This window comes from Brachyistius frenatus, unplaced genomic scaffold (genome assembly GCF_029030835.1).
Source record: "Brachyistius frenatus isolate BFR_SWC_R1_liver_20210118 unplaced genomic scaffold, ASM2903083v1 Contig_122, whole genome shotgun sequence".
Taxonomy (NCBI): domain Eukaryota; kingdom Metazoa; phylum Chordata; class Actinopteri; family Embiotocidae; genus Brachyistius; species Brachyistius frenatus.
The window spans coordinates 816,831-835,000 of NW_027210721.1; the positions used below are offsets into that span (position 1 = coordinate 816,831).

The 18,170-nt window shown below is 47.0% G+C and overlaps 3 protein-coding genes across 3 annotated transcripts in view; 2 read left to right on the top strand and 1 right to left on the bottom strand.

Annotated features, from left to right (window-relative positions):
* Nucleotides 1–127: 127 nt before the first annotated feature.
* On the top strand, nt 128–2,688 carry mlana (melan-A). Its single transcript, XM_069713793.1, has 5 exons — nt 128–185; nt 1,204–1,296; nt 1,507–1,603; nt 1,780–1,887; nt 2,377–2,688. The coding sequence occupies exons 2-5, from the start codon at nt 1,208–1,210 to the stop codon at nt 2,443–2,445; spliced, it is 363 nt and encodes a 120-aa protein (XP_069569894.1). The 5' UTR covers nt 128–185; nt 1,204–1,207; the 3' UTR covers nt 2,446–2,688.
* Nucleotides 2,689–2,987: 299 nt separating this feature from the next.
* On the bottom strand, nt 2,988–14,323 carry LOC138629834 (uncharacterized bromodomain-containing protein 10). Its single transcript, XM_069713792.1, has 10 exons — nt 14,239–14,323; nt 12,065–12,708; nt 11,535–11,735; nt 9,810–11,431; nt 9,610–9,671; nt 9,357–9,446; nt 9,114–9,229; nt 8,657–8,868; nt 6,059–8,077; nt 2,988–5,430 (listed from the first exon to the last, which is right to left on the bottom strand). The coding sequence occupies exons 2-10, from the start codon at nt 12,682–12,684 to the stop codon at nt 3,509–3,511; spliced, it is 6,864 nt and encodes a 2,287-aa protein (XP_069569893.1). The 5' UTR covers nt 12,685–12,708; nt 14,239–14,323; the 3' UTR covers nt 2,988–3,508.
* A 2,720-nt stretch (nt 14,324–17,043) lies between these two features.
* LOC138629837 (E3 ubiquitin-protein ligase UHRF2-like) overlaps nt 17,044–18,170 on the top strand; it is a 24,634-nt gene continuing 23,507 nt past the window's right edge. Inside the window, exon 1 of the mRNA XM_069713794.1 lies at nt 17,044–17,372. Coding sequence (XP_069569895.1) covers nt 17,220–17,372 — 153 coding nt within the window. The 5' untranslated portion in view covers nt 17,044–17,219. The remainder of the gene's footprint in view (nt 17,373–18,170) is intronic.

An 18,170-nucleotide genomic window follows, 5' to 3' on the forward strand; every position in this document is an offset into this window, starting at 1 on the left:
GCTTCAATGGGTTTAACCATGAGTCTCCAACCCGTGACGGTCATGAGGGTTTTCTGCCCCTCTCTGCTCGTCGGTTGGCACTCTGAGGCAGCGGAGGAGAATAACACGGAGCTCCGTGGACGCAGGCTTTTTGAGAAGGCATCCCAACCAGAGGAACTCTTTTCTGCATCCAGACCTCTATTTTGGTAAGGAAATGATTTGTCTTACTTTTTTCTTGAAAAGCCCTGCAGGCATAATGTAGAATACTTTCTATAGAGCAGGAAGATGCCTCTTGATTCGTTGGGCTCCATCTAATGCTGCCGCAACAGGTGTCTGTGATCAAGAGGAGCAGGGCCATTTTGCATTAAAGAGTGGTTTACTGTTTATTACTGTGACACAACCTGTTAATTCACAATGATTATAGGCTACTTTCACTGCCCAGATATTGTGCTTTTTAAAGTCGTTAGGCAGCCAAAGTAGGCTATAGTTACAAAACTATTCATCAAGTCTGTTTTATTTGCACCACATCAAACAGAAATTTAAAAAAAAAAAAAAATTCAGATAGACTTGAAACATTTAAGCAATTAAAGACAAAATAACTATACTGAAGAAAGTTATGGATTTTATGTGAAATGTAAAAGAGGGCTTTTTGTTTGAAATAAAGGCTTTTGCTTTGAAATAAATGCAGGAAGTTGCAGCATTCAGTTTAATATTGTCACTCATCATCAGTGACACGACATTTGATCAGGACTGGCCCTGTAGGTTGAGCATGAAACCATACATGGTTGGGATTAAATTAAAGTACAGAGAACTGACGGGACTGTTTGACCCTAAAAAGATAGAATACACTATTTTCTGCTGAAAAACTTTTCAATCTGAGCAGACAATTTCACAGTGAACGGTTTCATGGCGGTTCAGTGTCTCTACACTAAGTACGCTACTACATTTGGTTGTTTACAGGTTTTCGGCCTCCCTGTGTAGAAAGATGTTGAGCGATGTGCCTGATAGAAGCATCGGCCTAATGCTCAATACAACAGACTGGTTTATCAATACCTGACACAATAGTCCAGTTTTGACTATAAAGACGATTCTTTTATTTACAATTCAGTTACAAAATAAATAAAAAAAGTGTATTCACTGAATATGGGTATGTAAAATGTTTTAAATAATCACTATGTTTCTGTATTGTACTTGTTTATAAAATGATTTTGTGTTGACTTTCAGCTTGATGAGGTGCAATCATAGAGACAGGATGCCTCGTGGAGACTTCAACGTTTATTTTGCCAGCAGCAGACGAGGAAACGTCAGAGCTGAGGAGTATGTGTTTATTCATCTTAAAATTAGTGATGTAAATGAAGTTATGGTCACCTGCAGGCCAAGACTCAAAGCCTTGGTTGTTACATAATCTTTTTTTTTACTCTCATCAGCCTCCAGATCTTCTTCATATGAATCTACTGCCAGATCAATACTGTAGATAAAGGTCTTAACTAAATCTGTTTTCTGTCTGAATTGCGTGGCGGGTCCCAGGGCAGTGGGCATAGCTCTGCTGGTGGTCATCCTGGCAGCAGCCCTGATCCTGGGCTGCTGGTACTTGAAGAAGAGGAGCGGCTACAAACTAATCAGGGTGAGACAATCGCATTTCACTGTAATGAATCACCATCATTCACATTAAAGTGATGATTTATGCGTGTTATTCTAACCAGTAAAAGCAGGCGTGTCATGTTTCTGTAAAATTACCAATTACTAATTAATTTTGTTTGTGTCATTTCATTTTGAAACACATCTCTCCATTTCCGGCAGAGCCCCAGATCAGGTTCATCACGTTACACGAGAGGCCAGCACTCAGAGGCAGGACCTTCAGCAGATAACAAGATGCCTCTCACTGACTTTGGCAGCTTCCGACCTGTGGTGAGAGATCGGCAGTCACCCCGCGGCTTACTTAACTGGAAAAATACTAGTTGGCATCTTAATTTTTAAGAGATATCATTTTAAATAGACCAGTCAACAATGGGCAGACTAACTCTGTGCAGCCTGACATTCCAGACAGAGAGCACTTGTTTAATACAAAGCTTCAGGGAGTTGTGAACAAAGTGTTGAGCACGTGAAGCTGATGCAATGAATGCCTGAAGGAGATTATTATGTCAGCAGACTAGGAGTAGGATTTAAAAATGTTCCATTCCAAAGGAAAGTACATACAGTATATCCACGTAGGCTGGACAGGTCAGACAACAAGGTCAGCACACTTGTTCCAGACAGCAGGCCGAATTCTGTGTTTACATTTTGTATTTGATATAATAATTAGGAAGCTAGCGTTGGATTCGCTTTTCAATACTGTTCAAACACGATCGATGTTTAGTGAAAATAAATAACCCTTTCACTCGTTACGCTCTTTTCCAGGTTCCCAATGCGCCTCCAGCCTATGAAAAGATTTCCTCAGGGCCACTGCCTCCTCCCTACTCCCCCTGAAGGACTTCTCAAGAAGACAAACAGATGTCGAAAGAGGACAGAAAAACACTGGAGGACCAACTCTACACTTGATTAGTTGTCTAATGATATATACTCTGCTGTCGCTATCAATATGGTTCCAAATGCTTTGTAGCTAAATATATCAATAGCTAAAACTATGATATCTCTCACTTTGTAAAATCACATGTATTCATTGTATTTCATGTATTTTATACACCATAGGTTGTTTCAATAAACAACAAAAAATAAAAAAAATAAAAAATAAAAATCCAATTTGTGCGTATAAGGAAGCAGCTCGAACACTTGGTCGGGACGGTCGCATTATTTATTTCCATGCAGCAACGTCCACAATTGTTTAATGAAAACATACCTAGTAAATATTTTTGAAAAATCTATATGATAAAAATAAATAAATGTGACTTCAAAACATGTATATGGGCTAAAACATGTAGTACAAATTTGTGTATTAGTTTACTTATATTTCTAAAAAGTAAAATGTGGTATTCAAACAGTTACTAGTTGAAAAAAAGGACAAGACAGACTGAATGCAGACGGATGTATTTTTTAAAAAACTGACAGATAAAGTAGAGCAAGTTGTATTGATAAATAGAAAACCAGTTAATACTTACTGAAGTAGTATCTAATGGTACCGAAAAGTTAGATAAAAAAAAAAAAAGCTCAACTTGAAATCTATTTTATCTACCTTCCCATTTAATTTATTTGTTAGAACTGTTTTTAATTACTGGCCGTGAAGTAAAGAAAGGAAAGTCAAGAGTCTACAACATTCATATGAGCACAACCTCAGTAGTTTCCACTCGAGAAAACCATCACAGTATACATTTTCAGTCTGTCTGATTGAGCGAGTTTACATATAAGATGATGTAACCAGAGGGAATAACCTACTGTATCCTAAATGTAAGTTATGAGACAAACTATAGCTGGAAAAGCAGGTTTTAAACCAACCTCAGAATTACTGTAAGCAACAGATAGGAGCTCTGCCAAAACTAAGCAGTTGAAAAGTGGTATCTGAACCCTGGCATAGCTGGCACAGTCTCAACTTGGTTCACTTTGTGTGGGCCTGTGAAGGCTGTAAAGAGGAATCATGTGTTTGTAGTGCTCCAGTGGAACTGTTGGAGGAAATCAGCAGTGCATCCAGAGGGTTGGGGCAGGCAGTCAGCTCTGCTGGATGAACCTGGCACTGAATGGAGCTCAAAACAGCACCATCAGGACTAATGAGCAGCTTGGATGCTATATTGGTATGCGTACCCAAGGCGGAAGTCTGCAGAGAGTGTTTTCCAAGTGCTTGATTGGTCAGTACCACAGGTGGGTGGACGGTGTTGTTTGTCTTCGGTGAAGTGATTGGTTGAGCTTGAGTGACTATTACAGTGGTGCTGGATGAAGACGTCATCCCCACAGTCGCCGTTTCAAAGGTGCTGGCGGTGCTTCCGATCGGGGGAACAGTGGCGACGGGCAGCGTCTGCGTCCTCGACACTGAACTTACAATTGGTGGGACCGCCACCGTCGGCAATACTTGTGTCCGCGTGCCAACGAGCACCGGTTGCATTATGGACAACTGTTTTTTGATCAAAGCGTGGCCCGGTCCTGTATAGTCATGCGGTTGAGCGGTGGAGGGGGCTGCCATTCGAACTGCTGTCTGCTGGGGCTGTACGCCGGGGCCCAGGAGAGAACAATGCAGCGCCGGTGTGTCTGCTACTACGGGAGCTGCAGCTGAGGAGAGGGATGGAGGAGCCGGTATGACAGGACACGGCAGGGCAACAGCTGAAGGGCTCGGTAATGTAGGCAAGGACGATAGAGGTCCTGACGATCTGGGCTGGGGAGGTGCTGCAGCAGGTGAAATGGTCGATGAAAAATCAGCTTGCACGGGCGTGCCAGCAGCTAACCCGATCGTAGCCAGTGCTGAACCAAGAGCGGCGGTACTAGTTACAACTGGGGAAACCAAGGCTGGTACACTGCCTACCCTCGGTGAAGAGGAGACCAGAGAGGGTGAACCAACAGGAGGTAATGCAAAGGTACCGGCCTGTGCAGTAGTCAACTTAGGCAGAACCGACACGAGATTTGTTTTACTGGGTAATAATATGGAGCCCAGGCCAGGCGCTCTGACTGGTCTGACATTAGGACTGGAAGCTAGCAATGACGGACCAACAGCAGGCGTGCATGCTACAAAAGGAGAACTTGCGGCTGACACACCAGGCAGCCTAGCGGGGGATTGGGGTAAAACTGGTGCACGAGGGGCTACAGTGGCATGGCTTTCCCCGTGGGGAGGTACTGATGCTCCAGTGCTGGGAACACTGGCAGTAGGCACTTGTTGTGGTGCAGGGCTAGAGATAATAAGGACATGGCTGCCTGGACCCAAACCCTGGGGAGGGACTACAAAGCATGCATTGTTGAGAAGGATCTGCGTGCCAGCAGCGAGGGGTGTGGAGGTGTTGATGACTATTCTCTGCTGGATCGTACCAGTAGCAGAGCTGGTAAATGGGGAACAGGTGGTTGGTGCAGAGGAGAGTGAGCTTTGGGATTTATTGTGAACAGAGGGGAATAAGAAGGTGTTTTCTTCACCAATGCTACTTTGGATATAAGAGGGCTGAAGGTCCAGAACGGGGGAGGAGGTTTGGGCTGGGCTACTCCCCACGGTGGTGGGTACCTGAGCAGGAGAGCTGCTGGACAGGATGCTTGCAGGCATCCCGATGTCCTCTCTAATCATGTTTCTCGGAGGCAGACCGACAACAGTAGATGTAGAACAGCTTGTTGGGGAGATCACAGAGAAGGAAGAGACACCCTGAAGCTGAGAGCTGTTGGTCAGAGGACTGTGAGAGATAAGATGGGGAGAACCAAGCGGACTTGTTCCTGGGACCAGTCCAGTGGTGGTGGCTGTTGGACAGCATGTACCGGAGACAGGAGAATGTGACAGGGCGCCGATAGTCTGTCCAATAGTTGTCGTCTTCCCCGACAACTGGATTTGAACCCCTGGTGACACATAAAGACATTTTGTTTAATAGCTCAACGTGGTAATGGAACTATAATTGAGTCATGAGTACTTCATACAACATTTAGATTTGGGATTAGTTCTTTGGTAAAGTAGAAGTAGCAGTAATTTGTTCTCTTGAGACAATTGTATTGTTTACACGGCTCTCCTTACCTCTGATGAAAAGGGCCCTTCGCCTACAATTATCTTGCATATTGACATAATGTCTAACCTAACAAAGCAGCATCCGACTAGTCTTCTGTGGTTCTAACTGAATCTTTATTTAGTGATTTTAAATTTCAGCACTTCAGGATCATAGGCTCATGGGCTGTACATAATTTATACCCTACAGACGATGACACCAACAAAACACAAATTTATCAATGAGATTAAAGTTTGACCAATAATTTATAGTCTGATCTATTCATATATATTTCTTGCTTTACTTCTGTGTCAACATAGGATTTAATGACATCTACAAAAGCTCCACTTTGCTCCAACTACATTATAAAGTCTACATGAATGAATGAATTATGTCCCGTTGTTGCGAATGTGACAAACTGAATCAAACACAAGACACAGAAAAACATAAAAGGAATTAGAGTAAACGATCCCATCAAACAAACCCACCCGAGGGCAGCGTGATGTTCTTGGCTTTGGACGAGGCCCCTGAGCCGACAGAGCTGATAGGCTGGCCTGCGTTTAATCCCGTCTTCTGAGTCGGACTTGATATCGGAGCGGTCAGCGCCGGCCCACTGGGCCCCGATGCCTTCGCCTGCTTTGGAATGCTTCCCGTGAAGGTGGTGGAAGACGTCACCGTTGGTTGGCTTATGAACATGACTCTTGAACTTGCAGGTGTGCCTTTGGATGAGACCACATGGGAGACGGAGGAAGAAGACGGCGTAACCAGAATGAATTTAGCAACTTGGGATCTGTCGTCCGTGCTGGCTCGTTTCACACCAGTCTTGCTGATGAAGTCTTGTGTAAGAACTTGGGGAACACCCGGCTTACACAGTGACGGGACGACGACGGTGTTTTTTACCCCTGGAGCTGGAAAATGACAACTTCCAGCAGCTGTCTGTGCAAGCTGGGAAATCTTTGTGGCAACTGTGGAACCAGCGGAGGTACTGCAGCCTGGACTTAAAGCAACAGCGGTGCCGGCGGTCTGGCTTCCTGGGCCTGTTACGGGAAAGCTACCAGCGACTGCAGTGAGCATGGGATTTGTCACAGCGGGAGGGGAATTTAATACTGAAGGAACCTGTTTGTGGGGTTGGGCCACCGAGATACTCGTCACACCTGGGACGGTGGAAGCGGATGTCTGCGAGGGAGTAGAAAGAGTCTGTGACGTTTTGGATACAAGGAAGGCTTTAAACTGAGGCGAAATAGTAATGACTGGACTCGAGGGAAAAGACCCAAGTGCATTCTGGTCTGAGGACGTCTGGACTTTGACAATGCCCGTGTTGCCTCCTCTGGTTGTTACCAGGATGGACTGTGAGTCACGGATGCACACAGTCTTAAGCTCCTGTTTGGGGTCTGTTGATTTTACAGGCTCAGTAGAACGTGCACTGGAAGGAGTGGTGATGGATGAAGGGTTTGGCTTGACACCGTACGGTGTGGCTTGTGTAGCTTGGACACTGCATACTGGAGCACCCTTAAACGCTGCTGTGTTCAGGGCACTGTGTTGCAGATGAGGTGAAATAGGAGGAGGCCTCACAACCCTGCCACCTTTCAGAGGAGCCACTTGCTGAACAGGGATTCTGTTTTCAGGGATGCTAAACCCAGGCACATCGGTGGACATACATAAAGGGCTGGTCACTTTTGAAACTGCGACCTGAACGCCCTTGGTCTGCTGTAAAGAGGACGCCTTTGCTTCAGTTTTCTGAATGAGAAGGTTAGAAGGCAGAATGACCACTTGCTGCATGACCTTCTCCCCGGTGTTCTGGTCCATGACAGGCTGAACAGACACCTTGATTGGGCTGCTGCTGTCTTTCCTTACAAGGTGACCCAGTCCCTCAGTTACCTTGTACACCACTTGGATGGGATTTTTTGGTAGACTCTGGCTTGGTTTGGCCTGTGGTAATTTAGAAATAGCTGCTGTCTCAGCGACCAGTCCTGGCTGCCCATGTCCTTGCATTTGCTGTGGTCCTTGTGCCTGCATTTGTTGAGAGTTCTGCAGGAAACTGGATGGAGAACTTTGTGCTTTTGAAGGTTTTGTGTTAACCCCTGCAGAGGTAGGAAGGGAAACCAAAGACCCTTTGCTCTGTCCATGTCTGTTGTTAACACCTTGGCAATCAGCAGGCCGTTTCATTAAGGTCACTTTGTTTCCCACACTCTTAGCCAGCAGGGTGGGGATGGGCGTGTAGCCCTTAGGTAGTCCACTGGTGGGGTGGAGGATGGGGATTCGGGGGCACACGGAAGTATGGGCTGGCACCCTTGCTGCCCATGCTGAATCCTTGGATTGATTTGTTGGGATCAGTTCAGATGTAGGCTGTGGTCTACAGTCGGCAGCAGCACTGTCGACAGTCTGAACTCTTGGCAGCAGACTGCTGCTTTTCTCTGGACAGGCCAGAGGGTGTTTTAAGCGGTTAACAGGTACACCGGTCATATTTTTCTCTCCAGCAGAGTCAGCCACAAATTCCCTGGTGCTTGCTAAGAAAATAAAAGAGATGTATATTAGAGATGCACTGATAAGTCAGAAATATTATTATCTATAGGGAGGTGGACCGAAAAGTTGAGAAACTGTTCCTATTGCAATCAAACAGAGAGCAGCACAGTGATGTGCACAGAGCAGGAGAAAGCAAATAATTTCATGAGTATTCCAAGTTCTGTCGCTTGATCAACATCAGCACCTCTGAATTTGTCACTCGTGGTACGTGCAAACATTTGCAATGACGGTATGTTCCTGAAACTTGAGCAGCGAGCTTAAATTTTGTGTCAAATGTTTGGGGAACAGAAAGAGATCCCAAAGAGCCAAATCCAGTGAGTTGGGGTAATGGGGAGCAGAAACTGTTTATAGCTTCTCCCTACTACATGCAGCGATATCACTGTACCGTGCTGCATTCAACACAAACACAACATCAGACGTTTTTGATTGCCCCTAATAGGTATAATTGACAGGTTTTGACATTCATTTCAAATCCTTTAGGGCAGTTGAGTAAGCTCATATCAGTATAATTTATCTGCATAACTGCCATTGGCACTGGGAAAAAAAACTATTAATGACTTTACCTCCACTCCAAAGGCCTCTGGGAACCATATGTTCCAGGTCTTCCTCTTCTGACCTTCTATAATGATCCAAGAGTGAACACCCATCCTTCCCCAAGTCCCCTTCTTCATCTTCATCATCATCATCTGATGATGATGAAATACACTCCTCACGCACAAAGTTATTGTACTCTGGGTGTTTCTTGAAATCATCAAATTCCTTTTTCAATCGAAGCCTGATGTAGAAACAAAAGAGGAAATAATGGAGCAAGAATTTCTTTCCATTTCAGCAACGATTGGATTAAAATCAGCTGCTTATTCAAAGTTGTGGTCATTATGCTTCGTGCTGGTCATATGAGCCCAAACTGCTCAACATCAGCTATGAGTTTAAGATCAAACTTTTGATCGAAAAAAAAAAAAAAAAAAAAAAAAAAAAAGATTTTGATGAAGGTATTATCAAATCATGGCGTAAATGTCCAACCTGTTCCTTTGGTAGGCTTTGACAAGTTTGGGTTCCCAGGGTGAAAGCTCATTCAGTAGTCTGATTAGAGTGCTGTGGAGGTCTTTCACTGCTTCCCTCCTGAAATACCACCGACCCTGTCGGTTCAAACATACAAAGGAAAACTTAGTCAAGTCACCAACATTTAAATGTGAGAAAATAAACATTGAATTCTCTACTAACAGTATGTGAGAAAATCATCTCGATAGAATGACTGTCGCCTACCAATCTCTTTTTTGTGCTCTCCAGATCATCCAGCTCATCTTCTGTCCGACTGATGAGCTCCCGCAGTTCCTCCAGACTGGTGCAAACCAACTGCATAGCGGACAAAACAGGGGCAGAAGAATGGCGAGGCTTAAATCAAGACTTTAAAATAGTTCTGAAATAGTTTTTTTTTTTTTTTTAAATGTCTCTCATTCAATAACGTATAAAATATACACAGCTGAATAAAAAAGATTGTATATTTAAGTGTGACTACCTTAAATGATGGCTCAACTGGAGGTTCATCTTTACATTTTTTTGAAGACTCAGGATTTTTTCCTGTCAACAAGATAGCAGATAGTAATCAAACAAGTAATTATTAAAAAATAAACACATTGCTTTGTGGCTATAAATGCAGACTTACAAATGAGCGTGATGCAACACCAAAAGAAACTGACAAAAACTGTTTTTCCTCACCTGTTTTATGTTTTTTCTTTGTGTCTTTTCTCTTGATTGCTGTGGCAACTTTCCGCACTGCAGACTTGGCAGCGTCGGCCGTGGACATCCTCACCCTGTCCACATGCTGCAGCTGCTTGTGCTCTCCTTTCACCCTCAGCAGCTGTTCCCTGCCTCGCTTTTTCTTCCGCTTTTTTTTTTTTGTCCAGATTTTGTCATTCACCCTCTCTTCACTTGAATTTCGAGTGCTCTCCGAAGACAACTGTGTCGCCAGCCCTGATGTGCTAACGGAGCAGTCCCGCTCCTCACATTTGACATTACTAGTTTTGCTTTCACAACATTCTAAACAGGAAGATCTTTGGTGTCCCCGACTCGGACTCGCTGCCTCCAAAGGTTTCATTGGCGAGGGCAGGTTGACGGAGCGAGCGGGGGACCTCCCCGTGTAGCTGTGCTCCCCTACATTCAGACAGGGATCTTGTATTTCTGCTTTAATGGTGCGCACTGAACCCAATGAGAATCCCTGCTTCTCCTTAAATGTGCGTTTCTTGGATTGACGCTCCACATCTAAAGTCTCGTCTTTCATATTCATTTTCACACCACCTCTCCCACCAGGACCGACGTGTGCGAGGGATGAGGAGTCCATGTGTATTTTTAAGTCCAATTTAGAGTCTTCATAGGAGTCTCCATCAGAGGACCCTGAATCAGACACCTCTTCCTTCATCAGCGACCAAGATTTAAACCTCTGCATATCTTTGTCTCCATTTCCATTTTCCTTTTTGAAATCCCAGAGTGTCTCTGTTGTCCCTTTTCCAAACTCACCAGACTCTCCTGTGTCCATGGCAACTCCATAACACCCATTGTCATTTTTATCCCCCTCATCCTTCATCCCATCCGACTCCTCAGCCTCCGTCGCTGGCTCCATTTCAACCCTTTTCACCCATACAGAAGGAAGCGGGAATGGCGGGGGGGTGCTGGGACTCTGGCAATAGATTCTCAGGTCTGCCCCACAGAAATGTGGGAAATGTATATAGGCATTCTCTTTGCTGTCATAGCCCAAAATAGACTCCCTACATTCATGGATGGGCTGAGCCAACACAGCATCCTGCACATCCCTCTGTGTCTCATACACATGGTCACACAGTGCCTTCAGCAGCCACACTCGTTGGTAGAAGGACAACAAGTGAAAGGGTCTCTCCTCTAAAGGACTCACTTCCCCCAGGGTGCTGAAAAACTGGTGGCAAAGACCCAGCTGTTCAGCCCGACGGGGCTGGTCATGTGACGCGCCGACGGCTCGATACCAACCCACGACGCGCTGCCGTAGCTCTGACTCCCAGCGGCGGTAAGGCAGGGCAGGTCGGCGGTGCAGAGTGGCCCTCCGCTGTGGGGGGGACAGCAGGGAAGACATGATTTTGGAGAGGAGCAGGCTGCAGCGGGGCATCAGCAAACAGCGCTCCAGCTCAAAAAATACAATCTCGGGGAGGTTGAGGGCCGTCTGAGCCAGGCAGAGGAAGTGCCCTACAGCAGGGAGCTCCCAGAGGGTGTCCACCGTCAGGGGGGAGGTCTGGGACAGCAGGTTCTGCTCCCATTCGTCCACCTCCTTGGCTGACATCTCTTCTGCCTCTTTCTTCTCAAGCTCACGTTGCCTGAAGAGGAAGAATTACTTAATTTCCCCAAAACCCACTTGCAACAAAAGTTTGTTTTTTTTTAAAGTTTTTTTTTATCTTCTCTTTTCAAATACTCACTTACCTCTTTTCCTCCTTCGCCCTCTGCTGCTCCTCCAGCCGTAGGCTCTGTACCATGAGAGACTCATGCCCACCGACGATGATGGTGGCCAGGCTGCGAGGTGCCAGTCTCCTCCTGGTGGTGGTGCCACCCGAGCCCCGTTCCTCCTCCGCACCAAAACGACCTTTAGAAGTCATGGCCAAGGTCGTCTTTTCTCGCAGCGTCCTAGTTTGACATAGGGGAGAAAAAAAAAACAGACGTGCCGGTGATTAAAGCTGCTCGATAATAACGGTCAAGATTGATGGAAGTAAAACAAACAAAAAAAAGTTTCTACATGCAACACATTTTTCTAATAATAGGATGGTTGTGGGATCATATTTCGCTGCTGAGTGGACTCACATTTTTTCATTATCATTGTCATTAATAGGCTGGAAACTTATTTGAAATATCACCGAGCATTATGACATCGAAGACATCTTCAGGGGATCTATGACTTCAGCCATATGATGCTTTGGACATTTGCCAGCGAAGCGATTTGTTGACACAATCGTTACCTGGACAGCAACGTGAGCTTCTGCTCCAGCATGACTTCCAGCTTCTGAGCCTGTTTGGAGATCCAGTGGTCCACGCCGTGGTAGCGGTAACAGTTCTCCAACATCAGCCTGAAGTCTGCGACGAACTCCGTTATGGTCTCGTACTCCCGGCCGATGAACTTCTCCTCTATCCTCCGCAGGCACATCGACTGCCTGAGCTGCGACTGGCCGCGGCCTTTGACCCCTCCGACGCCCCGCTGGGCCTCCTGGTGGCCGACGGGATGGAGGAAGGGGCCGGTGATGCCCTTGTGCTTGTCCAGGAGAAAGCCAGTGAATATCCTGTAGGCTTGCTGGACCTCGTAGTTCATGTCCTCCTCGAAGCTGTTGCTGTTGGTGGAAACGCAGACTTCAGGCAGCGAGAGATCGCTGGTGGAAAACTCTGACAGGCCGTCGGCGCTCAGGGCCAGGTGGTAACCCTCCGCAGTCACATCTCCGCTGCCCGGACAGTGTAACGCCACCACAGTCTCGATTTCACAGGTGCCATTAGTGAGCCCGTCCTCAGCGGTGCTGCTCACCCACTTGGACTGGGAGGACATCATGTGAGAGGCGGGCTGCTGGGCTGCCGAGTCCTGGTCCGACATGTCCTCCTGGTCCACGACACACACCTGCAGTGGGGGACCAGTGGTGTTAATGACAAAATCATGTTTGCAAACAACAATCCCTCATGTAGTAACGGACCAGACCTGTCCCCCGTGTAGTAACGGACCAGACCTGTCCCTCGTGTAGTAACGGACCAGACCTGTCCCTCGTGTAGTAACGGACCAGACCTGTCCCCCGTGTAGTAACGGACCAGACCTGTCCCTCATGTAGTAACGGACCAGACCTGTCCCGCATGTAGTAAGGGACCAGACCTGTCCCCCGTGTAGTAACGGACCAGACCTGTCCCCCGTGTAGTAACGGACCAGACCTGTCCCGCATGTAGTAAGGGACCAGACCTGTCCCCCGTGTAGTAACGGACCAGACCTGTCCCCCGTGTAGTAACGGACCAGACCTGTCCCGCATGTAGTAAGGGACCAGACCTGTCCCCCGTGTAGTAACGGACCAGACCTGTCCCCCGTGTAGTAACGGACCAGACCTGTCCCGCATGTAGTAAGGGACCAGACCTGTCCCCCGTGTAGTAACGGACCAGACCTGTCCCCCGTGTAGTAACGGACCAGACCTGTCCCGCATGTAGTAACGGACCAGACCTGTCCCCCATGTAGTAACGGACCAGACCTGTCCCGCATGTAGTAACGGACCAGACCTGTCCCCCGTGTAGTAACGGACCAGACCTGTCCCTCATGTAGTAACGGACCAGACCTGTCCCGCATGTAGTAACGGACCAGACCTGTCCCCCGTGTAGTAACGGACCAGACCTGTCCCGCATGTAGTAACGGACCAGACCTGTCCCCCGTGTAGTAACGGACCAGACCTGTCCCGCATGTAGTAAGGGACCAGACCTGTCCCCCGTGTAGTAACGGACCAGACCTGTCCCCCGTGTAGTAACGGACCAGACCTGTCCCGCATGTAGTAACGGACCAGACCTGTCCCCCATGTAGTAACGGACCAGACCTGTCCCTCATGTTGTCCCAGACCTGTCTCTCATGTTGTCCCAGACCTGTCCCAGACCTGTCCCTCATGTTGTCCCAGACCTGTCCCTCATGTTGTCCCAGACCTGTCCCTCATGTTGTCCCAGACCTGTCCCTCATGTTGTCCCAGACCTGTCCCTCATGTTGTCCCAGACCTGTCCCAGTCAGCTGTAATCCTGCAGGATCCAAAACCAATTACTGCTCCGAGCCGTTCGTGTCCAACAGCGCTCGGCTAAGTTTGCTTTTTATTATAATGACACTCTTACAAACACGATGTGAAACACGGGGGTTGTTTGCTGACTGGATCCAACAACTCATCGCAGCTGAACTAACTTCGTCAAACATCTGATCTTTGAAAACTTCCCTTCTTCACCGCCGGATCGCTGGCTAGCTTAGCTTAGCTGTTAGCGGGCTAGCTAACGCTGCTCCAAAACAACAACAAGTAAACAAAGTTTGCGGGTAAACATGCAGTGACTCCTTCACATCGCGTCCCGTGTCCTCACCACGTGCAAAATTAAGAGCAAAAACAACAGCGACAAGAGGCAGAATTTGTTTGAAGCCACGTACCTCGACGTGTTCAGCGGCCGCTCCGGCTCGCTAGCTCCGTTAGCGGGCTATTGTCTCCGCCCCGCGGCCTGCGGCCGCTCCGCTCCGCTCGAACATGTCGGAGGAATTAAATGTCGGAGGAATTAAATGTCCGGAGGAATAAACGAAGACCTCTGCGGGCAAATCATGTCGTCATCGCGCGGAATGATGTCAGTGACGGCCGGGCGGCTTTTAGCGCGAGCTGGTTGTCCTGAACAGACGCGCCGCGGCGGCTCGTCGCGGAGCTTCGCCGAGCTGAGCGAACTCTTCCCCGGGTGACCGCGACCTCATGACCCGGAGGAGCACCGCTTCACGGAGGAGCACCGCGTTCACGGAGGAGCACCGCGTTCACGGAGGAGCACCGCTTCACGGAGGAGCACCGCGTTCACGGAGGAGCACCGCTTCACCACGTGTCGGGTCAAACGTGAAGGAAGCTGCGGGTCGAAGACGAACCAACTGCTGAAGCGTTGACTTCACTTCCACCGCGCGTGCAGCTGATGGATGTCAACGTGCAGCTGATGGATGTCAACGTGCAGCTGATGGATGTCAACGTGCAGCTGATGGATGTCAACGTGCAGCTGATGGATGTCAACGTGCAGCTGATGGATGTCAACGTGCAGCTGATGGATGTCAACGTGCAGCTGACGCAGCCGGCCGGTTTCCGCGTCGCACCGAGTTGTTTGTGGGACCGAGACCTACTTTTAAGATGCGTTATTAAAGCGTGCTGTGATGACGTGGAAACAACTGTCGTTCAACAACAACAACAACAACACTAAAGAGTTGCACATGTCGACAACAGCACTGTGTCAACAGCGTCTGTCACTCACAACTTTGAGCAATAAAGCGTTTTTTTTTTTTTTTTAAGTGATTTACATGAAGACAACTTGTCCATGTCAACTCCAGCACGGACGTCTCTCTTCTCACCGCTAGGGGGCGCGAGACACTCGTACAACTTCTACGTACAGTTTCCGGTACAACGCTTGAGCGTCTTGTAATGAATTTGGTAAAAATGTGCCCTTTCTTTAGCCTCTCAGGTCGGCCTCACCTCAGGCTGTTGGACGTCCGTGGATATGATCATACTTGTCACTAGTGTGTTAATCGTAGAACAAGAGGCAGGATTTGTAACTTGCCAGAGAGTGTGCAGGGATTTGATATGTAAAATCTATTCATCACAAGATATAATACAGCTGTTATGTTTTTTTTTTAAAGTCACACAAGCAGAAGACAGAACATACAGCTTCAGAAAAGTGAGCCGATCTTAAACTGACTCTCCAGCTGGGACAGTTGTTAATTAAACAATGAGGCCACCAGGGGCTCTGCTTAACAGTGATTCTGTCTCAGCTGGAGGTGTTGTAAGGCAAAGGGGGGTTCAGTCCAATGCAAGCACACAAAATGATGAGAACTAAGAATGTGCATTGCAGTGACGTGTCGTTGTACTTGGGCACACAGACACAGACTGACCACTAACTGAGGAGGAGAAGACTTCTCTAAAAGATGTTATATGTCCTTGTATTATAATGAATCACTGCAGCAGTAACAATATGGTGCGGTTTATCTCATGAAAACATTCTTAAGTGAGACACTAAAAGACATACAATTACATATTTTGCATCCTCTTCTGTCCTGTTAACCAAATTAAATGATGTTAAAATGTACGGCACTTAACTGCACAGGAAAACTGGGAAAGGTCAAATGGAAGTTTCTGTTTTTCTACACCAAGGTGCTACTCGACTGCTTCCTCTAAACTAGAGATAGGTGCCTGTGAGGTTTCTTTTTTTTTAGGCATATACTGTATGGCATGTATTTTGGCCCAATATACTATTAAATAATTTGGGGGAAATGTTTTCCTTTACTCACTCAAGCTTGAGATACTTGCAATTTAATTGAGTTTTGCCATTCATTCTTTCACTCCACTACATTTCAGAAGGAAATATTCTACTCCATCATTTCTTTGAGAGCTTTAGATGACAACGGATAACATACCAAGTTTTTAAATTACAACACTTTGTTTAAGGTTAAACTAGAAGTTTCCAACCTTTTTGTCTTCTGACTTCTTACATAAGTCAGTAAAATATGTAATCCGGGTCACATTTCACATGTTTATGAGTTGTTAACAGCTTCACAAAATAGATGTGTGTTTTTTTCAATCTAAACTTCTCACATGGTTTCATTTCAATAAATGTTCAAATGATCCAATGTCTTACCAAAAAAATAAATATCAGAGAAAAAGTCAAAAAACTGATTTGTGTATCAGAACTTGGTTTTTCTTATTTCCTCTTCCAGTAAACAGCAACTGATGCTTCAGTATGAATCATCAAATGATGTCATACATAATAAAATATCATTCAGGGGGACCAAACCAGTACTCTCCCTTCAGTACTTTGCTCCAAATGGTGGGCTACTTTTTCTTGGATTTTTCCTGCAGGACTTTGTGTGAAGGAGTATTTTCCTCATGTAAAGGATGTGAATACACCATCAGAGCCTGCTCGAAACCTCTGGTCTCCATGTTTGACCCCAGACGTAGAGGACTGTTGACATCCTGCTGCGTCTTTGTGCATTAAAGCCTACAACAGGAAGCCACCGGTTCAATCCGTGTCAATGTGAAACGAAGAGGTAATAGTGTGATTACAAAAGTTGAATAAGGACTTTTGGGGGCACAGAGTGAGCAGTGAAATGCAGATTTGCTCCACGGCTCGCGGTCGGTCGGACTCGCGTTAAGGGGAGCTGCGCCTTTAACTGCGCACTGAGCTCGCTCAACGTTACTTCGCGAGATTTGCTTGGCGCCGCGACCTCATGTGAGGCACCTCCTGCAAGAGCCAGTCCAACGTTACCTCTGCAGAGGAAAACGCAATGGAGCCCTGAAAACGGTTCATTTCTAGCTCCTCTGACCCTTGAAAACAACATTCGCTACCAAATACTGCTCCATCTGCTATTTATTCGAGGCGTAACAGGGCGGCGCAACGATGTGGATCCAGGTTCGTACCATAGACGGGAAGGAGACGCGAACCGTTGAGGATCTTTCTAGATTGACCAAAATTGAGTCTTTACGGTTGAAAATACAAGACATCTTCAATGTGAGCCCGCCACAGCAGCGCCTCTTCTACCGAGGGAAGCAGGTAAACCCCGTTTTTTGTGTCACTCCGTCATGCAACAGTCCGTTTCTTTGACGCCTGGCGGTGTTCGGTGCTGCTCTGGTATTGTAGTCGTTTCGGACCCATGCGAGCTTCCTGTTTTCATAGGAATCCGCCAATAGTTCTTGCGCAAGAGCGCGGGGTACGCGGTGTGCCATCCTCCGGGAAAACGTGGATGGGTCGTGGTCTCTCCGTGGACGCCTCTCGCATTGTTTTCGGTCGGTGCTGCTGGAGGGAGAGCTGCATGCAACAAATGTCCCGCCGCCGTAGACATGTTTGTTTACATTGCCGCGAGAGAGAAAGGAGAACATCGCCCTCCGTTTCCACATGTCGACCGAAAGTAGTGCAGCGCAAACAAGCAGCCCGCATCACATGTGCACTTGTTTAACTGAATTACACGTGTGAACCTCGTCACGCATTTCTGCGTGGTTTTACGGAGCCCATCAGGGAGCACGTGAGGTGTTATGATTGTGTTGGTTATAATTAGAGGGCGCTTTGAGCTGCACGTGCACAGATATCTAAGAGCAGGTGTTGTTGTGTTTACATCCTGATGTCGCGCTGTACCGAGAGGACACCGGGCTGTACGGAGGGGACACCGGGCTGTACGGAGGGGACACCGGGCTGTACGGAGGGGACACCGGGCTGTCTGCTGCCTCTCACCGCCAGACACCGGCATATTATCACGATACACATTTTACAATCTGGCGATATATTTCAATCGAATATTAGGAAATCTGTCTCGGTATACAAAAGACACCAACCAACATGTGCATGACATCTGAG